Source organism: Haliotis rufescens, unplaced genomic scaffold, assembly GCF_023055435.1.
Source record: "Haliotis rufescens isolate VD_foot unplaced genomic scaffold, xgHalRufe1.0.p SCAF_89, whole genome shotgun sequence".
NCBI classification, from domain to species: Eukaryota; Metazoa; Mollusca; class Gastropoda; order Lepetellida; family Haliotidae; genus Haliotis; species Haliotis rufescens.
Window position 1 is genome coordinate 84385 of NW_025964382.1, and position 14578 is coordinate 98962.

Sequence of the window (14578 nt, forward strand, 5' to 3'; positions counted from 1 at the left end):
TCGAAACAAACTTAAGTTTTTACTCAAATCTCAAACTGAGTTTGCAAAAAAAACTCAGCTGAGTTTTTTACTCAACTGCATTTCTCGAATCAAACTCAGCAAAAACTCAGCTGAGTTTTTAACTCAGCACTTAAGTTCGATCTCAGTTGTTTTTTTTATGCGATGCAAGCGGCCTTGGCGCGAGATTTGACTTCCGTTTCCAATGTAAACACAGATGCGCGTGATGTTACGTTTTGTCGTCTGCTAACATATCCGCGATGGCTGAAAGCAAACGGAGGCCGAATTTGACTGAAGAAGAGCGAATTTTACTAATTGACAATGTGAACCAAATTCAACATCGACTGTTTGGAAAATTTAAAGGATGCGGCACGCAGAAGGGAGGAAAAATCAAAGAACAAGCCTGGGAGGAGGTGGTGAATGCCCTAAATGCGTAAGTCACATAGTTGCAGTTGTTATAGTATGACTCTATTATCGCGGTGTCGGCAAATCTCGTAATCCACACACCTGTCGACTGTTTACTTATGCAAATCTAAATACGATAGTTCATCGCATGATCGAATACAGGACTGGTTGCGGTATGTAACGACTACTTACAAGTTTACACACGTTAACTCTTTTGATGATATTTTCTGGAATGTTTTTGAAGTGGAAAAGTCCCTACCTCCAGTCAATTTTTTAGGCATTGTCGCATGACCTATGCAGCCGAGGTCGTATGCATACTGAATATGCATAATCCAAAAACGGAAGTGATGAAAAACACATAATTCACACGTATCACACCAAAATAGCCATAGCGAGATGATTTAGAGTTGCCCGCCCTTGAGTCGCCAATGACGGGAAGCTTTGTTTACCGAATATTGGATAAAGAAAATCAGCATCGATCAATACCAATGGATGTGTCATAGTTGAATAATGAATAAGAAACATTTTTTCGTATTACATAGTAACTGTGTTAGTAAGCATTCGCCGTTACGATCCACTATAAATTAATCACCGCGATATTATATTTAAAGCGTACCATCATCATTCACACCTTGTTTACTGTCTCGATTTCACTGCAAACACGAAGGTTTGGCTAAAGAGAAGTCGGGAACTCAGAGACGGGAAGATCAGTTATACCGAAATATCATATTTGTGGCATGTTAAAGTGGATGAAAGTAAGTCTGGAAGTTTCAGGTATATCTGGGCCTTGTCATCAGGAAAACCTAAAAAGGCTTTAGCTGCATGAGGGTCGTGATTGGGGTGTACTGTATTTCCGCTCTAATAACAATGATAATAATAAGATATTAATAATAATACATACGTTTCTGTAATTTTTACTGGACTGTTTTAGGAGTGAGGTATGTCTCAGTAGATAAATGAATTTATGAAAACACAAGTACATATTTGCAATTGTGATTCATCTCTGGCCAAGAATCATCATGAGGTAGGTACTGAAATATTTGCAAAACGTGCTTGTGCTCTGCTCCCATTGATGTCTGAAGCAGTACTGAGAAGTATCGGGTTCAAGGTCCTTTGCAGTGAGTTAGATTTGCATACATTTATTATTTTAGCAAGTGCAATGGATTCGCACATTTAGTTATTAATTTAACTAGTGTGATGGGTTCACGCATTTATTATTTTAACAAGTGTGATGGGTTCACACATGTATTATTTCAACATGTGTGATGGGTTCACACATGTATTATTTCAACAAGTATGATGGGTTCACACATGTATTATTTCAACAAGTGTGATGGGTTCACACTTGTATTATTTCAACAAGTGTGATGGGTTCACACATGTATTATTTCAGCAAGTGTGATGGGTTCACACATGTATTATTTCAACAAGTATGATGGGTTCACACATGTATTATTTTAACAAGTGTGATGGGTTCACACATGTATTATTTCAACAAGTGTGATAGGTTCACACATGTATTATTTCAACAAGTGTGATGGGTTCACACATGTATTATTTCAACAAGTGTGATGGGTTCACACATGTATTATTTCAACAAGTGTGATGGGTTCACACATGTATTATTTCAACAAGTGTGATGGGTTCACACATGTATTATTTTAACAAGTGTGATGGGTTCACACATGTATTATTTCAGCAAGTGTGATGGGTTCACACATGTATTATTTCAGCAAGTGTGATGGGTTCACACATGTATTATTTCAACAAGTGTGATAGGTTCACACATGTATTATTTCAGCAAGTGTGATGGGTTCACACATGTATTATTTCAGCAAGTGTGATGGGTTCACACATGTATTATTTCAGCAAGTGTGATGGGTTCACACATGTATTATTTCAACAAGTGTGATGGGTTCACACATGTATTATTTCAACAAGTGTGATGGGTTCACACATGTATTATTTTAACAAGTGTGATGGGTTCACACATGTATTATTTCAACAAGTGTGATGGGTTCACACATGTATTATTTCAACAAGTGTGATGGGTTCACACATGTATTATTTCAACAAGTGTGATGGGTTCACACATGTATTATTTCAACATGTGTGATGGGTTCACACATGTATTATTTCAACAAGTGTGATGGGTTCACACATGTATTATTTCAACAAGTGTGATGGGTTCACACATGTATTATTTCAACATGTGTGATGGGTTCACACATGTATTACTTCAACAAGTGTGATGGGTTCACACATGTATTATTTCAACAAGTGTGATGGGTTCACACATGTATTATTTCAACATGTGTGATGGGTTCACACATGTATTATTTCAACAAGTGTGATGGGTTCACACATGTATTATTTCAACAAGTGTGATGGGTTCACACATGTATTATTTCAACATGTGTGATGGGTTCACACATGTATTACTTCAACAAGTGTGATGGGTTCACACATGTATTATTTCAACAAGTGTGATGGGTTCACACATGTATTATTTCAGCAAGTGTGACGGGTTCACACATGTATTATTTCAACAAGTGTGATGGGTTCACACATGTATTATTTCAACAAGTGTGATGGGTTCACACATGTATTATTTCAACAAGTGTGATTGGTTCACACATGTATTATTTCAACAAGTGTGATGGGTTCACACATGTATTATTTCAACAAGTGTGATGGGTTCACACATGTATTATTTCAACAAGTGTGATGGGTTCACACATGTGTTATTTCAACAAATTTGATGGGTTCACACATGTATTATTTCAACAAGTGTGATGGGTTCACACATGTATTATTTCAACAAGTGTGATGGGTTCACACATGTATTATTTCAGCAAGTGTGATGGGTTCACACATGTATTATTTCAACAAGTGTGATGGGTTCACACATGTATTATTTCAACAAGTGTGATGGGTTCACACATGTATTATTTCAACAAGTGTGATGGGTTCACACATGTATTATTTCAACAAGTGTGATGGGTTCACACATGTATTATTTTAACAAGTGTGATGGGTTCACACATGTATTATTTCAACAAGTGTGATGGGTTCACACATGTATTATTTCAACAAGTGTGATGGGTTCATACTTGGATGTTTATGATAACAAAGTGTTTATTTATAATATTTAAGTTAGATGTAATGAGGCTTTTGAATGGTAGTCTTAAACATTAATCTTTAGACATCGGTTCGATTCCGGTCAAAGGCAAACATATAAAAAATCATTATTCACTGCATGTATTTGTATTTTGTGATGCAATGTTCTTGTATTAATATCCTTATTATTAATAAATGTTGCAATAACACATTATTTAAGTGCAAAACATGTTTTTATTTTTGGTATTTAAATTTTGATGTCATTGGGACACCTTTACTCATTTAATTAATGGTATGTCACACTAAATGTAACATTAGGAAACAACTGAAATACCATGAATGAAGACAGGTACATGGATGCATACATTTGACATACTCCAGCATATTGGTATTGTATACATTAAAATGTAATTCACACTTATGTAACATTGACACAATCACAGTGACTTGACACTGGACAAACAGTTATATGATAGTTATGTATAATACGAGTATTTAATTTTTTTGCCATGGGGTCCATGATAATAAAGAAACATGTCTATATGTCTGTCCTACCTGTTGATAGGTGGGTAGGTGAAAATTGGAGGCATTGAAAACACCATTAGTGGTAAGTCAGTAAGACAACAAATTGTTGCATATATCATAAAAATACACAGGCAGTTTGTTGAGTGTGAGGTCAAGGAAAATATTTAATTTCATCACTTGAGTAACATTATCATGATGGTCTGTATTTCTATTTTAACAGAAAATCAGGAGAGGTGAAAAGAACAGTTGAGGAGGCAAAAAAACAGTATGCCAATCTGAAACAAAGAGGTTCGACATTAACAGTCTATACAAGTATCAGCATATAAAAACTAATTAACAGATACAAGTACATCAATGCAGCTGAAGGCCAGCATAATCAAAATATCTGACAGGAATTAAAACAATTAATAAATAATAACAGAACTTACTCAATAATAAAACAATAACATTGTTGTCATCGTCATTTCAGTATGTTAATTTCAGTATGTTATTTACAAAGGTAAATCAATAATGTCATCACAAGCAGATGTAATAAGTTATATGGTGATTTGTCTTCAGCCAAAGACAAATCTGATGCCATCAGACGTCCCAAAACTGGTGGTGGGCCAAAGCCAGTCTCGCCCTCATTTGCCGAGACGTTGATCATTGAAAATCTACAAGATCGACCTACCCTGCAGGGTTTGTTAGATGGCTTTGACACTGAAGGTATAATAAATATGCACATGCTTAATATATATATCAAGTATATCACTACTTTTATAAAAATATAATGAATTATAATTATGAAAACAATTGAAAAAAATAAATTAAACACTCATCACAGATGCTTATGAGTCAATGTGATAATGTGATAAAATATGTTGACAATTCAAAAAATGATAATGAAAATACATAATTAGTCTTATAGCTATTTCATGTTCACTGCATACATAACAATAATAGAGTCCTAAAAATAAATACACAACAAACATATAAACAAAGAGAATGGCTATAATGATTTTGTTCATGAATGTTTCAGATTTCAGTGGAACACTGTCTGCAACAACTGCATCTGAGGATCCGGGGTTGGGCATGGACATGTTGTCAAATGAGCCCAGTAAGTTCTAAATAATGTACATGTCGGATTTCATGTGTTTACACATATGTCAGCGTTGTACTAAAAATTGAATTGAATAACTTCCTAGAGAAAACAGCAGCACATAGCGCATTTTTGTGCAATAAAGGTACATATGCGCATGTGTCAATGAAAAAAACCTGGTTCAGCATTTATGTATGATATAAGTGTTAATTCATCAACAGATACTCATCATGATTTAAACCAAATTTATAAAAAATATGGGGCGTTAGGTTATCCTAGTGGTTAAAGCGTTAGCTCATCACGCAGAAGACCCGGGTTCGAATCCCGACATTGGTACAATGTGTGAGGCCCATTTCTGGTGTCCCTCGTCGTGATCTCTTGCTGGAATACTGCTAAAAGCGGCGTAAAACCAAACTCACTCACTCATAAAAATAAAGTAGAAACATGGATAAGCAATTTATGAATTTGGATGAATTATTATTCTTTCAGATTGCCCGGTGCAACTGGATCTTGTGATTGACAAACAGGGAATCCTGCAAGTTCCAACCCCAAGTCCCTGCAATGGTCCTTTCAAGGAGCCACCCAAAAAAAAGCTAAATTGCATGAGGAAGAAATTCTTACCCTCAGGGCCGAAAAAGAGAAATTTTTACAAGAAACCATTACATTAAAAGAACAAGCAGAATACTTTAGATCCAAAAACATCATTGCCAAATTAGAGAAGGAAAAGTTAGAGCTGAAAATACTAATATTAAGAAAGAAATGTGTAACATTAGAAGAAGAGTAAAATGAAATGAAAGTACAAAATGAAGAACATAAAGATAGATGTGTAGTAAAGTTTCAAGAGAATAATAATTTATATTATAAAGAGAATTAATAATTATGTCAATAGCTATGTTAATTGCTAAGATATATAAATAAATAATACAAGAAAATTTGCCTTTTGGAAAAAACAATTTGGAATTCAAGGAATTATACTGAATGCAATTCAGTCTCTGTACCAAGGTGTGAAATATTGTGTAAAGGTAATAACAGAAAGAACTGATTGGTTTGAAGTCTCCATGGGTGTGAAACAAGGCTGCTGTTTGTCGCCAACTTTATTTTCAATGTTCATAAATGACTTGGCAGATAAATTCAGCGACCTGAAATGTGGTATTAATATTGATAACTTGAACATTTCACTATTTCTGTATGCTGATGATATTGTGCTCATAGCTCCGGATGAACATAACATGCAGAAGCTTCTTAATGGTCTCGCTGACTGGTCTAAACATTGGAAACTTGGAGTAAACAAAGATAAAACAAAGATTATGCATTGCAGACATGTATCTATCCCTTTGGGAACTTACCAGTTTACTTGGGGTTAAATCAATATTGATTAATGTATGGAATACAGGTATCTTGACATGTGGCTTAATGAACATTGTAATTACAAAACAACTGTGACTGAAATTTGTAAATCAGCAAATAGAGCCCTTGGGGCAGTGCTAGCCAAGTTCAACAACATGGGTGGTTTAATTCATGAAGTATTTACTAAATTGTTTGACAGCTATTTTTTGCTGTGCTAGCCAAGTTCAACAACATGGGTGGTTTAAGTCATGAAGTGTTAACTAAATTGTTTGACAGCTATGTTCAACCTGTCCTCACAGGGGTTGAAAAATACCATTGCCCGACGCCCGTGCCAAGTAAGGTTTAGATGTCGGGCGTGTAATATAAGTTTTCTAGCATGCCCGTGGACAAGTAGAGCGCACAAAATGAACTGGGTCAAGTTTCACGCGAATGTAATCATGTGATCATGTTACGGTATTTGATTGGCTAATATTTTGTTAGTGTCCCAGACTGACAATGTAATTTGCATACAGCTACGCCAGTCAACCAATGGGATTAATACATTTCGATGTCAGGCAGGTCAACAACGAGAACCAGGCTTGTTTCATTGTTAAATCGTAGTAACACTTCCATATATGGCACATGCTTCTTGGAAATCGAATTTCTTGGAAATTGTAACGCGAGGCCTAGCTTTGATGAAATATAATTTTGTCAAACTACAACAAATGTGACTTTTAACGAGTGAAAGTATGGCATTTATTTAATATGTGTTTCTTTTCGTTGTCAACTAAAGTTCCTTTCAAAGCGTCAATAGCGATTACCTGACCGTGGTTGCTGTAAATAACGGCGAGTTGTGCGATCTATCGACCCCTTTACGCACGATTTCGGCAAAATTGATCTAAACTGTATTGAATGAAATTTTAAATAAAATTAATAAAATATGCTACAAACATATGTCAAGGTACAAACATGTGGGTTTTTTTATAACCAGATAGTGTAATAATAGGATTTAATTGCGGAATTTGTTGATTGGTATTTCCGGTGTTGCGTGCAGGTGGTAATGTTTTTGCGATGGGGAAATGTCATCGTGTCAGTGTTTACTAAAAGTGTATATAAGTTTTGGGAACCATGTGTTACCGCACACAATAACCGAGTTAGCGCTATATTGAAGAGTGCAATAGCGAGGGATCACTGTAAATAAATATGCAGTCTTTTGTTTCAAATGAGTAAGCTAGTAAAGGACAGAGTAACCTCCCTTTGCCTCATTAGCACCCAGAGGGGTATCTGCAATAACAATTTATGTTGCCAGTACCGCACATGGCCGATCATGTCTCAGCGGTCTATTTTAAGTTTCTTTGGCGGTGGGGACGAACTAAAGAGGAAGGCAGAGGGAAATTCCGAAAGTTGTATATCGGCTAAGAATAAGAAGTATGACGAATGTAAACGAAAACGAACATTCATCGATGGGTGGAAAGACCAGTTTCCTTGGGTTGCGTATAATGACACAGCGAAGGTCATGAAGTGCACCATTTGTTCCAAGTACCCAAACATACACGCTTGCAATCGTAAGAGAACTTTTATTGATGGATGTTCAAATTTCAGAATTGAGTATTTGAAAAGTCACGATACATCAGATGCACATTTGGAGTGTATGTCATATGAGAGAGACGCTCAACGTCGAAGTACAGCAAGTGGCAGCTGCGATGTGACCACGCCCTTGTCTGGGCCCACATGTAGCACTGACAATGTGAGTCCTATTGTGAAAGCCTTACAAAACAGTGACAAACAGACAATGCAGAAGTTGGAAAAATTATTCATTACTGCATTCCATGTTGCTTACCGGGGAAAACCGCTCAGTGATTTTGAGTTTAATTTGGACCTACTTGACTGTGTTGGTGTTGACATTGGGAGCAAGTATAGGAACATTGCAGGTGCACGCGAGTTTATCAAAGCCATTGCATGTTCTCTCCAGAAGGAATTTATTCCCGAACTGAAGAAAGCGAGATTTGTGACAATTTTAAGTGATGGAAGCACAGACAGTGCCATCTTGGAACAAGAAACTGTCTTTATGAGATATGTAAGCCATGGTCAACCAGTATCCTTCCATGCAGGAACAGTACCTCTCGAACATTGTCATGCTGATGAGGTGCTTGATGGAATAAGAAAAGCTGTTGAATCAGTTGACATTTGTTTTGATGATCTGTTGAGTACTACAGAAGCAAGTGGTCCTAGTTTAGTATCCGTGAATTTTGATGGTGCTGCAGTCATGCTTGGCAGCAAAGGTGGTGTAGCAGCAAAAATATGCAAACAAGCAAAACATGTTGTACCAGTGCATTGCGTAGCACATAAGCTTGAACTGGCCGTATTGGATGCTGTCAAACATCTTCCTAGTCTGTCAAATTTTGAAGATGTCTTGAAACAAGTTTTCAAGTTCTACCATTATAGTCCAAAAATGAGAAGGGAACTCAAGACCGTGTCTGACATATTCAATACTGATCTTGCCAATCTGTCTGATGTGAAACAGGTGAGATGGCTTGCGAGCAAAATCCGAGCTGTTAGAGCACTGAAGATAAGCTTCCACTCAATACTCAATCACTTTGAAAGTGTGGCCGCAGGTAGATCAGATCAAAGTGCCAAGTGTCAGGGATGGCTGAGGAAAATGAAGACAGTTTCATTTGTGAAAACTATGTGCATCCTTCTTGATATCCTTCCTATCCTCACAGAGGTATCTCTTGTCTTCCAGAAGGAAGACCTTCTCATTATTGAAGTCCCTTCAGCAATTGAAGGTCTTGTCATGAAGCTCCTAAACTGTAAAATTGATCCTGTTGGAGCAGGGGAGAGTATGGAATACTTTTCAAAAATGTACAATCATGAGAAATCCTCTTTTGATGGTGTGAAGCTAAATGGTGTGTGCCCCCCCGTCATCTTTAAAGATGATACATTCCTCATATCACTTGTTGATGGCATCATCACCTACTTAGATAAGAGATTTTCATGCTTCAAACAGAAGCCTCTCAAGCATTTCTCTGTGTTTGACTTCACAGAATGGCCCACTCAAAGAGAGCCCCTGTCTGTGTATGGTAGCACTGACCTGTCTGAGCTGATGGAACATTTCTCTGCACTGTTCTCAGGAGAGGAAAGAAAACAAATGTCCAAAGAATTTATTGACCTAAAAGGGCACCTGAAAGGCTGCACCAGACCAGTTCTTGATACATACCAGCGGCTGCTTAAAATACACCTGACAAGTTCTTACATATCTGTAAACTTGTTGAACTCATGCTTGTGGTTAGTCCAGGAACGTCTATTTGTGAGAGAATGTTTTCAAGCATGAACCTAGTTAAAACTCACCACAGAACAGCTCTACACCAAAAGACACTTTGTCATACACTGACAATTATGACACATGGTTCAAAGAAACTTGCAGATTTTGATCCAAGACCTGCCATTATGGAATGGCTTCACAACACACCAGGATCAAGGCATATCTTGTCTTTAGCGAAAGAGGCTAAACCTGAGCCTGTACCAATGCTTGGTCCATGCAGCAGCAAATGTGTTGATTAGACTGTCACTCACTGTGTACATGAGATGTAGAGTAAACATGGTAAATAAATGAGACAAAAGGGTTAGTTTTAATCTTTTATTACAGAAATCCACGGAGGACAGGTGTATCTCTTATTCTCAGTTCTGCAGCAGTAACATTTTACTGAATTTATTAGCTTGATTTTGGGCTAGTACATTTTAAAATAGGGCAAGTGAGAATGTCGGTTCATACTTGCCCTTGGTCAAGTAACATTTTTAATAATTTTTCAACCCCTGGCCTCAACTACAGTGCCAGCGTGTGGGGTATGAACACTTATAAAGAAATTAACCATATACAGAACAAAGCCTGTCGATTTTTCCTGGGTGTTCGGAAAAATAGCTCAAATATTGCTGTACGAGGTGATATGGGATAGAGAAATCAACAGACTAAGATTCAAGTTGAAGTGTTTAGATGTTTTCATAGAGCTGTCACAGCCGAACCAGATTCAATAATAGCCTATCTAAACTACCACAATATAAAAATATCTGTTTTTAGTGAACAATAGGAAGGGTTGGGCAGATTGAATAAAGAACGGTTGATTGACACGGTTGAACTTGTGCGTGATTGAATGTGTGTGGGTCATAATGAATAATGCGTGTGATTGATTGACTGAGTTGAATTTCTGTGACTCGCTGATCTGGGACATGTATATGGGGGAAGGGGGAGGGGGTGTGCTAAGCTGTGTGAACTGGTGTCTAGGTTGAATTTGCGTGAGAATATGTGTCTGTGTGTCTGTGGAGTGGGGCGGGGGGTAGGTGGTGGGGTTGCTGTATACATATAAAGATATTATTAGTTATAATGTTTTATTTATGTATTTCATTGATTGTATAATTTTAGGAGTGTCTTTTAGGCCAGTAATGGCCAGGTGTATTATGTACACATGACACATTAATAAACTATATCATTATTATTATTATTATTATTATTATTATTATTATTTTCATGCATTCCTATTGACAGTAACATTGACGGATCCACATACCTACTTTGTCTAACTAGCAAAGTCACTCATCCCTGACTATACCTGGGCTGTCTAATAGCTCCTGTTTACCTGTGCACAAGTATTAGAAGAAGCAGGAAGATACCAGATATTAACCAGCATTATCAAACAAATTGTTAATAGCAAAATTCTTTTGACCACAAATACAAGCATCTATGTATCAAAACAGTTGGGAGCTACATCAAATACAGATAGCATCAATGCATTTATGCATAGGTCAGTAAATGTCAGTTGCAATTTACATTGATAATCTAGAGAAAATTGAACAAGCCAATCCCTTGCCACCTTCCCACTTAAAGTATTTCATATTACAAACATTTACCTGAAAAACTGCTGGCACAAGTTTTTACGAACATTGCTACCTGTCCATTCATCAGCAACATGGACAATGACATTATTATTCGTGTCAATATCATCATGATCAACATTTATTATATCTTTTCTATCAATACCAATATTATGTAGAATCACGCAGGCAGTTATAATTTTACAAGCATTTTGAGGTGTTGTTCTTAATCCACTGTGTAAGCAAGAAAATCTTCGTTTTAAAATTCCAAAACTCTGTTCGACTAAAACTCTAGTTCTGCAGTGACTTCTGTTATATCTTTCTTCAGCCCGGCATGAGGTTGTGAGGAAAGGTGTCATTAAGTAAGACTTGCATGGATATCCCGAGTCTCCAAGAAGAAAGCCCTTGTATGTTCCTATAAAATGAAGCAGATCAGAATTTGATTCTTTCTGGTGACATTTGATCATGACATACAGAAAATGATTTTTTTACTGATTTAACAGTGATGCAATAACCAATTGTCTTGGAACCATAATAATACATTTTTAAAAAATAATCATTTCAAAAGGCTGTTTACCCCTTTCCCTCAGCAATAAATATTATTGGTTCTGTAAATGAACTGTGTCCTTAAAAGTTTTGTCATTTGGTATAATTTACAGTTCAAATCATGTCAGATTAAAGATGAATTATGAACTCATACCATTTTCAAAAGCAACGCTGATTTTACTGTCCCGGAAGATGCGGCTGTCATGGACACTCCCTGGCCACTTCACAACACAATGGATGGACTTGTAGTTGGCTTCACATATCATCTGATAAGTGATAGAATTAATAGGTCAGTTCAATACATTTATAAGCACAAAACACTGCATGTCACTGGTCAGTAAACAGATTGATTGAAATTATAACAAAAGAATAATTGAAATGGTATGATTCATATTTTGGCTGCCACTGTGTAGGCAGTGATTTGTGAATTTTAAAATATAGATTCTATTTTCATACATTTCATGAAACATAAAACGTACATGAACATAAGTAATTTTAGCTTCTGGCAATAACAATTATTAAGTGTCATAAACATAATATTATTACCTGAACATTGAGTGAGTGAAATCCTTTACGATTCAAATAATCGACTTCATTCCTTGAGGGTGCTATAATGCGGATGAAGGTTCCAACTAAGCAGCCCAGAACATTTGGGAAACCTGAAAAATTAAATTATATGTTTCATTTTTAAGATTCATTAATGATAAATTATTGTTATTATCAGGAATATATTGCCAATTTTAAATAACATTATGTCAAGAATTTTGAGTTGGCTGTTATGGTAATTATCTTTGATTATATTTTATAAAATATTTCAATACAATTTGATTTTTTAAACGATTGAAGGCGTTTATTTTTATGCATTTTACAAAAGGTATTGGAAATTTAAAGTGTATATGTTAAAATATGATAAACGTAATTTTTATTGGAAGTTTTCGTCAGAATTTCCAGATTTATGTCATGATGATAGCTGTTCGTTTTAGAAAGGGAAAGGTTTTTTATATAGAAATGACAAGAATTAGAGTAGCTCCCCCTTATTAGTAATTAATAACACCACTGAAGAGGCGAGTTGAAGAGGAATCGCTTTCAAACACACTCACCTGCAATTTGGAAGAACATTTTCTTGATCTTGTCTGCATCTTGTCTAGTTGGCATACATACAAAATGCCGGAGATGTTCGATCAGACAAGTGCATACATCTCTGACTGACCGAAACACCAAAGAAGTTGAAATAATCGAATATGAATCCGCGATCAAAGAATAAAAAGATCCAGTGGCCAGGAAACGCAGGGCGACAAGTACCTGCGTTAAAACAGGTAATGGGCTGCTTCGGTTGGAGCACCGTTCAAGTTTCTCACAAACAAGGGAAACAATAAATAAAATGCTCTCCGCACGGAAACGGAACCTCATGAATAACTCCTCGGGTTCCATGAACTCAAGAGGATTTTGTCTATCGTCTAATCCCCTTGACAATGTTGATATTTGTTTCTGCCTACGACGCCTACGTCTATTCAACACCGCCATTTTATGACCGACAAAAAAACTTAAGTAACCTTCCTACCTAACTCAAGTTGTAAACTCAGTTTGAGTCGAAAATTGAACTGAGTTTGGTTTGAGAAATGCCTTTTGCTGAGTTTTCTCAAATTTGAGTAAAAACTCAGACTTAAGTGTGTTTTTGAACTTAAGTTTGTTTCGAGAAATCGGGGCCCGATCCCATACATCACCAGGGTCTGAGGCTTTGACTTAGATCTTTCAGAACTTCTCCCATTTACAGTCTATATGTTGAGGCCGATGAGCCATCACTTAAACAACGCCGTATTATACTATCACTACCGGTCGGGTAGCCTAGTGGTTAAAGCGTTAGCTCGTCATGCCGAAGACCCGGGTTCGATTCCCGACATGGGAACAATGTGTGAAGCCCATTTCTGTTGTCCCCCGCCGTGATATTGCTGGAATATTGCTAAAAGCGGCGTAAAACCATACTCATTCACTATACTATCACTACAGTATATCACAAAATTATATTCTAATCAATCTAACCCTGCATACAATTGTGTATTTAATCCTCTTTAAGAGGAACTGTACAGTAAGAAGTCATCTCTTATTCCGCCTCTCGGAATAAGAATTAAACCTTTCATAAATGCTTCAAATATTGCTCTCGAAAATATAGCTCTTTTTCGCCTGCTTTCTTCTCGGTTGGCAGTTGGTAAAGCCGCAGGTGGATCTTACCTTATCTAAACTTAAAACATCTGACACTCATCAACTACAATATCAACAAGAATATAATCAGTTAAGAAGTGAATATGATACTTACAAATCTATTTTTACTGATGGATCCAAGGATGGTGATGCTGTTGCTAGCGCCACTGTCATTCGATCCATAACTTTATCAACTCGATTACCTCATAACTCAACCATTTTCACAGCTGAATCAAAGGCTATTTTAACTGCTTTAGAATATATTAATAGACAGACTAAACATAAGGAATTCATAATTTTTTCACACTCTCTCTCCTGTCTTCAGGCTATTAAAAATACTTCGTGTAAGCATCCAATTTTACGAGACATCAAAGAACTACATAACAAACTTGCTACTGGCCAATACGACATCGTCTTTTGTTGGCTTCCCAGCCATGTTGGAATTGTTGGTAATTCTATGGCCGATGCTGCTGCAAAAGGAGCACTCGACAAATTTGTTGCACCACTTCTTATACC

General features: G+C 36.6%; 3 protein-coding genes across 3 annotated transcripts; 2 read left to right on the forward strand and 1 right to left on the reverse strand.

Moving 5' to 3' along the window:
* Positions 1 to 222: 222 nt before the first annotated feature.
* On the forward strand, positions 223 to 6088 carry LOC124150122. The gene is made up of 5 exons (XM_048390262.1): positions 223 to 432; positions 4240 to 4335; positions 4606 to 4752; positions 5066 to 5143; positions 5615 to 6088. Exons 1-5 carry the CDS (start codon positions 258 to 260, stop codon positions 5791 to 5793), a joined length of 675 nt encoding a protein of 224 aa, XP_048246219.1. The 5' UTR covers positions 223 to 257; the 3' UTR covers positions 5794 to 6088.
* A 1690-nt stretch (positions 6089 to 7778) lies between these two features.
* LOC125377302 (zinc finger protein 862-like) lies at positions 7779 to 10012 on the forward strand. The gene is made up of 2 exons (XM_048390263.1): positions 7779 to 9569; positions 9698 to 10012. The coding sequence occupies exons 1-2, from the start codon at positions 7779 to 7781 to the stop codon at positions 10010 to 10012; spliced, it is 2106 nt and encodes a 701-aa protein (XP_048246220.1).
* A 942-nt stretch (positions 10013 to 10954) lies between these two features.
* On the reverse strand, positions 10955 to 13478 carry LOC125377303 (putative nuclease HARBI1). The gene is made up of 4 exons (XM_048390264.1): positions 12964 to 13478; positions 12410 to 12522; positions 12018 to 12129; positions 10955 to 11732 (listed from the first exon to the last, which is right to left on the reverse strand). Exons 1-4 carry the CDS (start codon positions 13385 to 13387, stop codon positions 11350 to 11352), a joined length of 1032 nt encoding a protein of 343 aa, XP_048246221.1. The 5' UTR covers positions 13388 to 13478; the 3' UTR covers positions 10955 to 11349.
* Positions 13479 to 14578: the final 1100 nt, after the last annotated feature.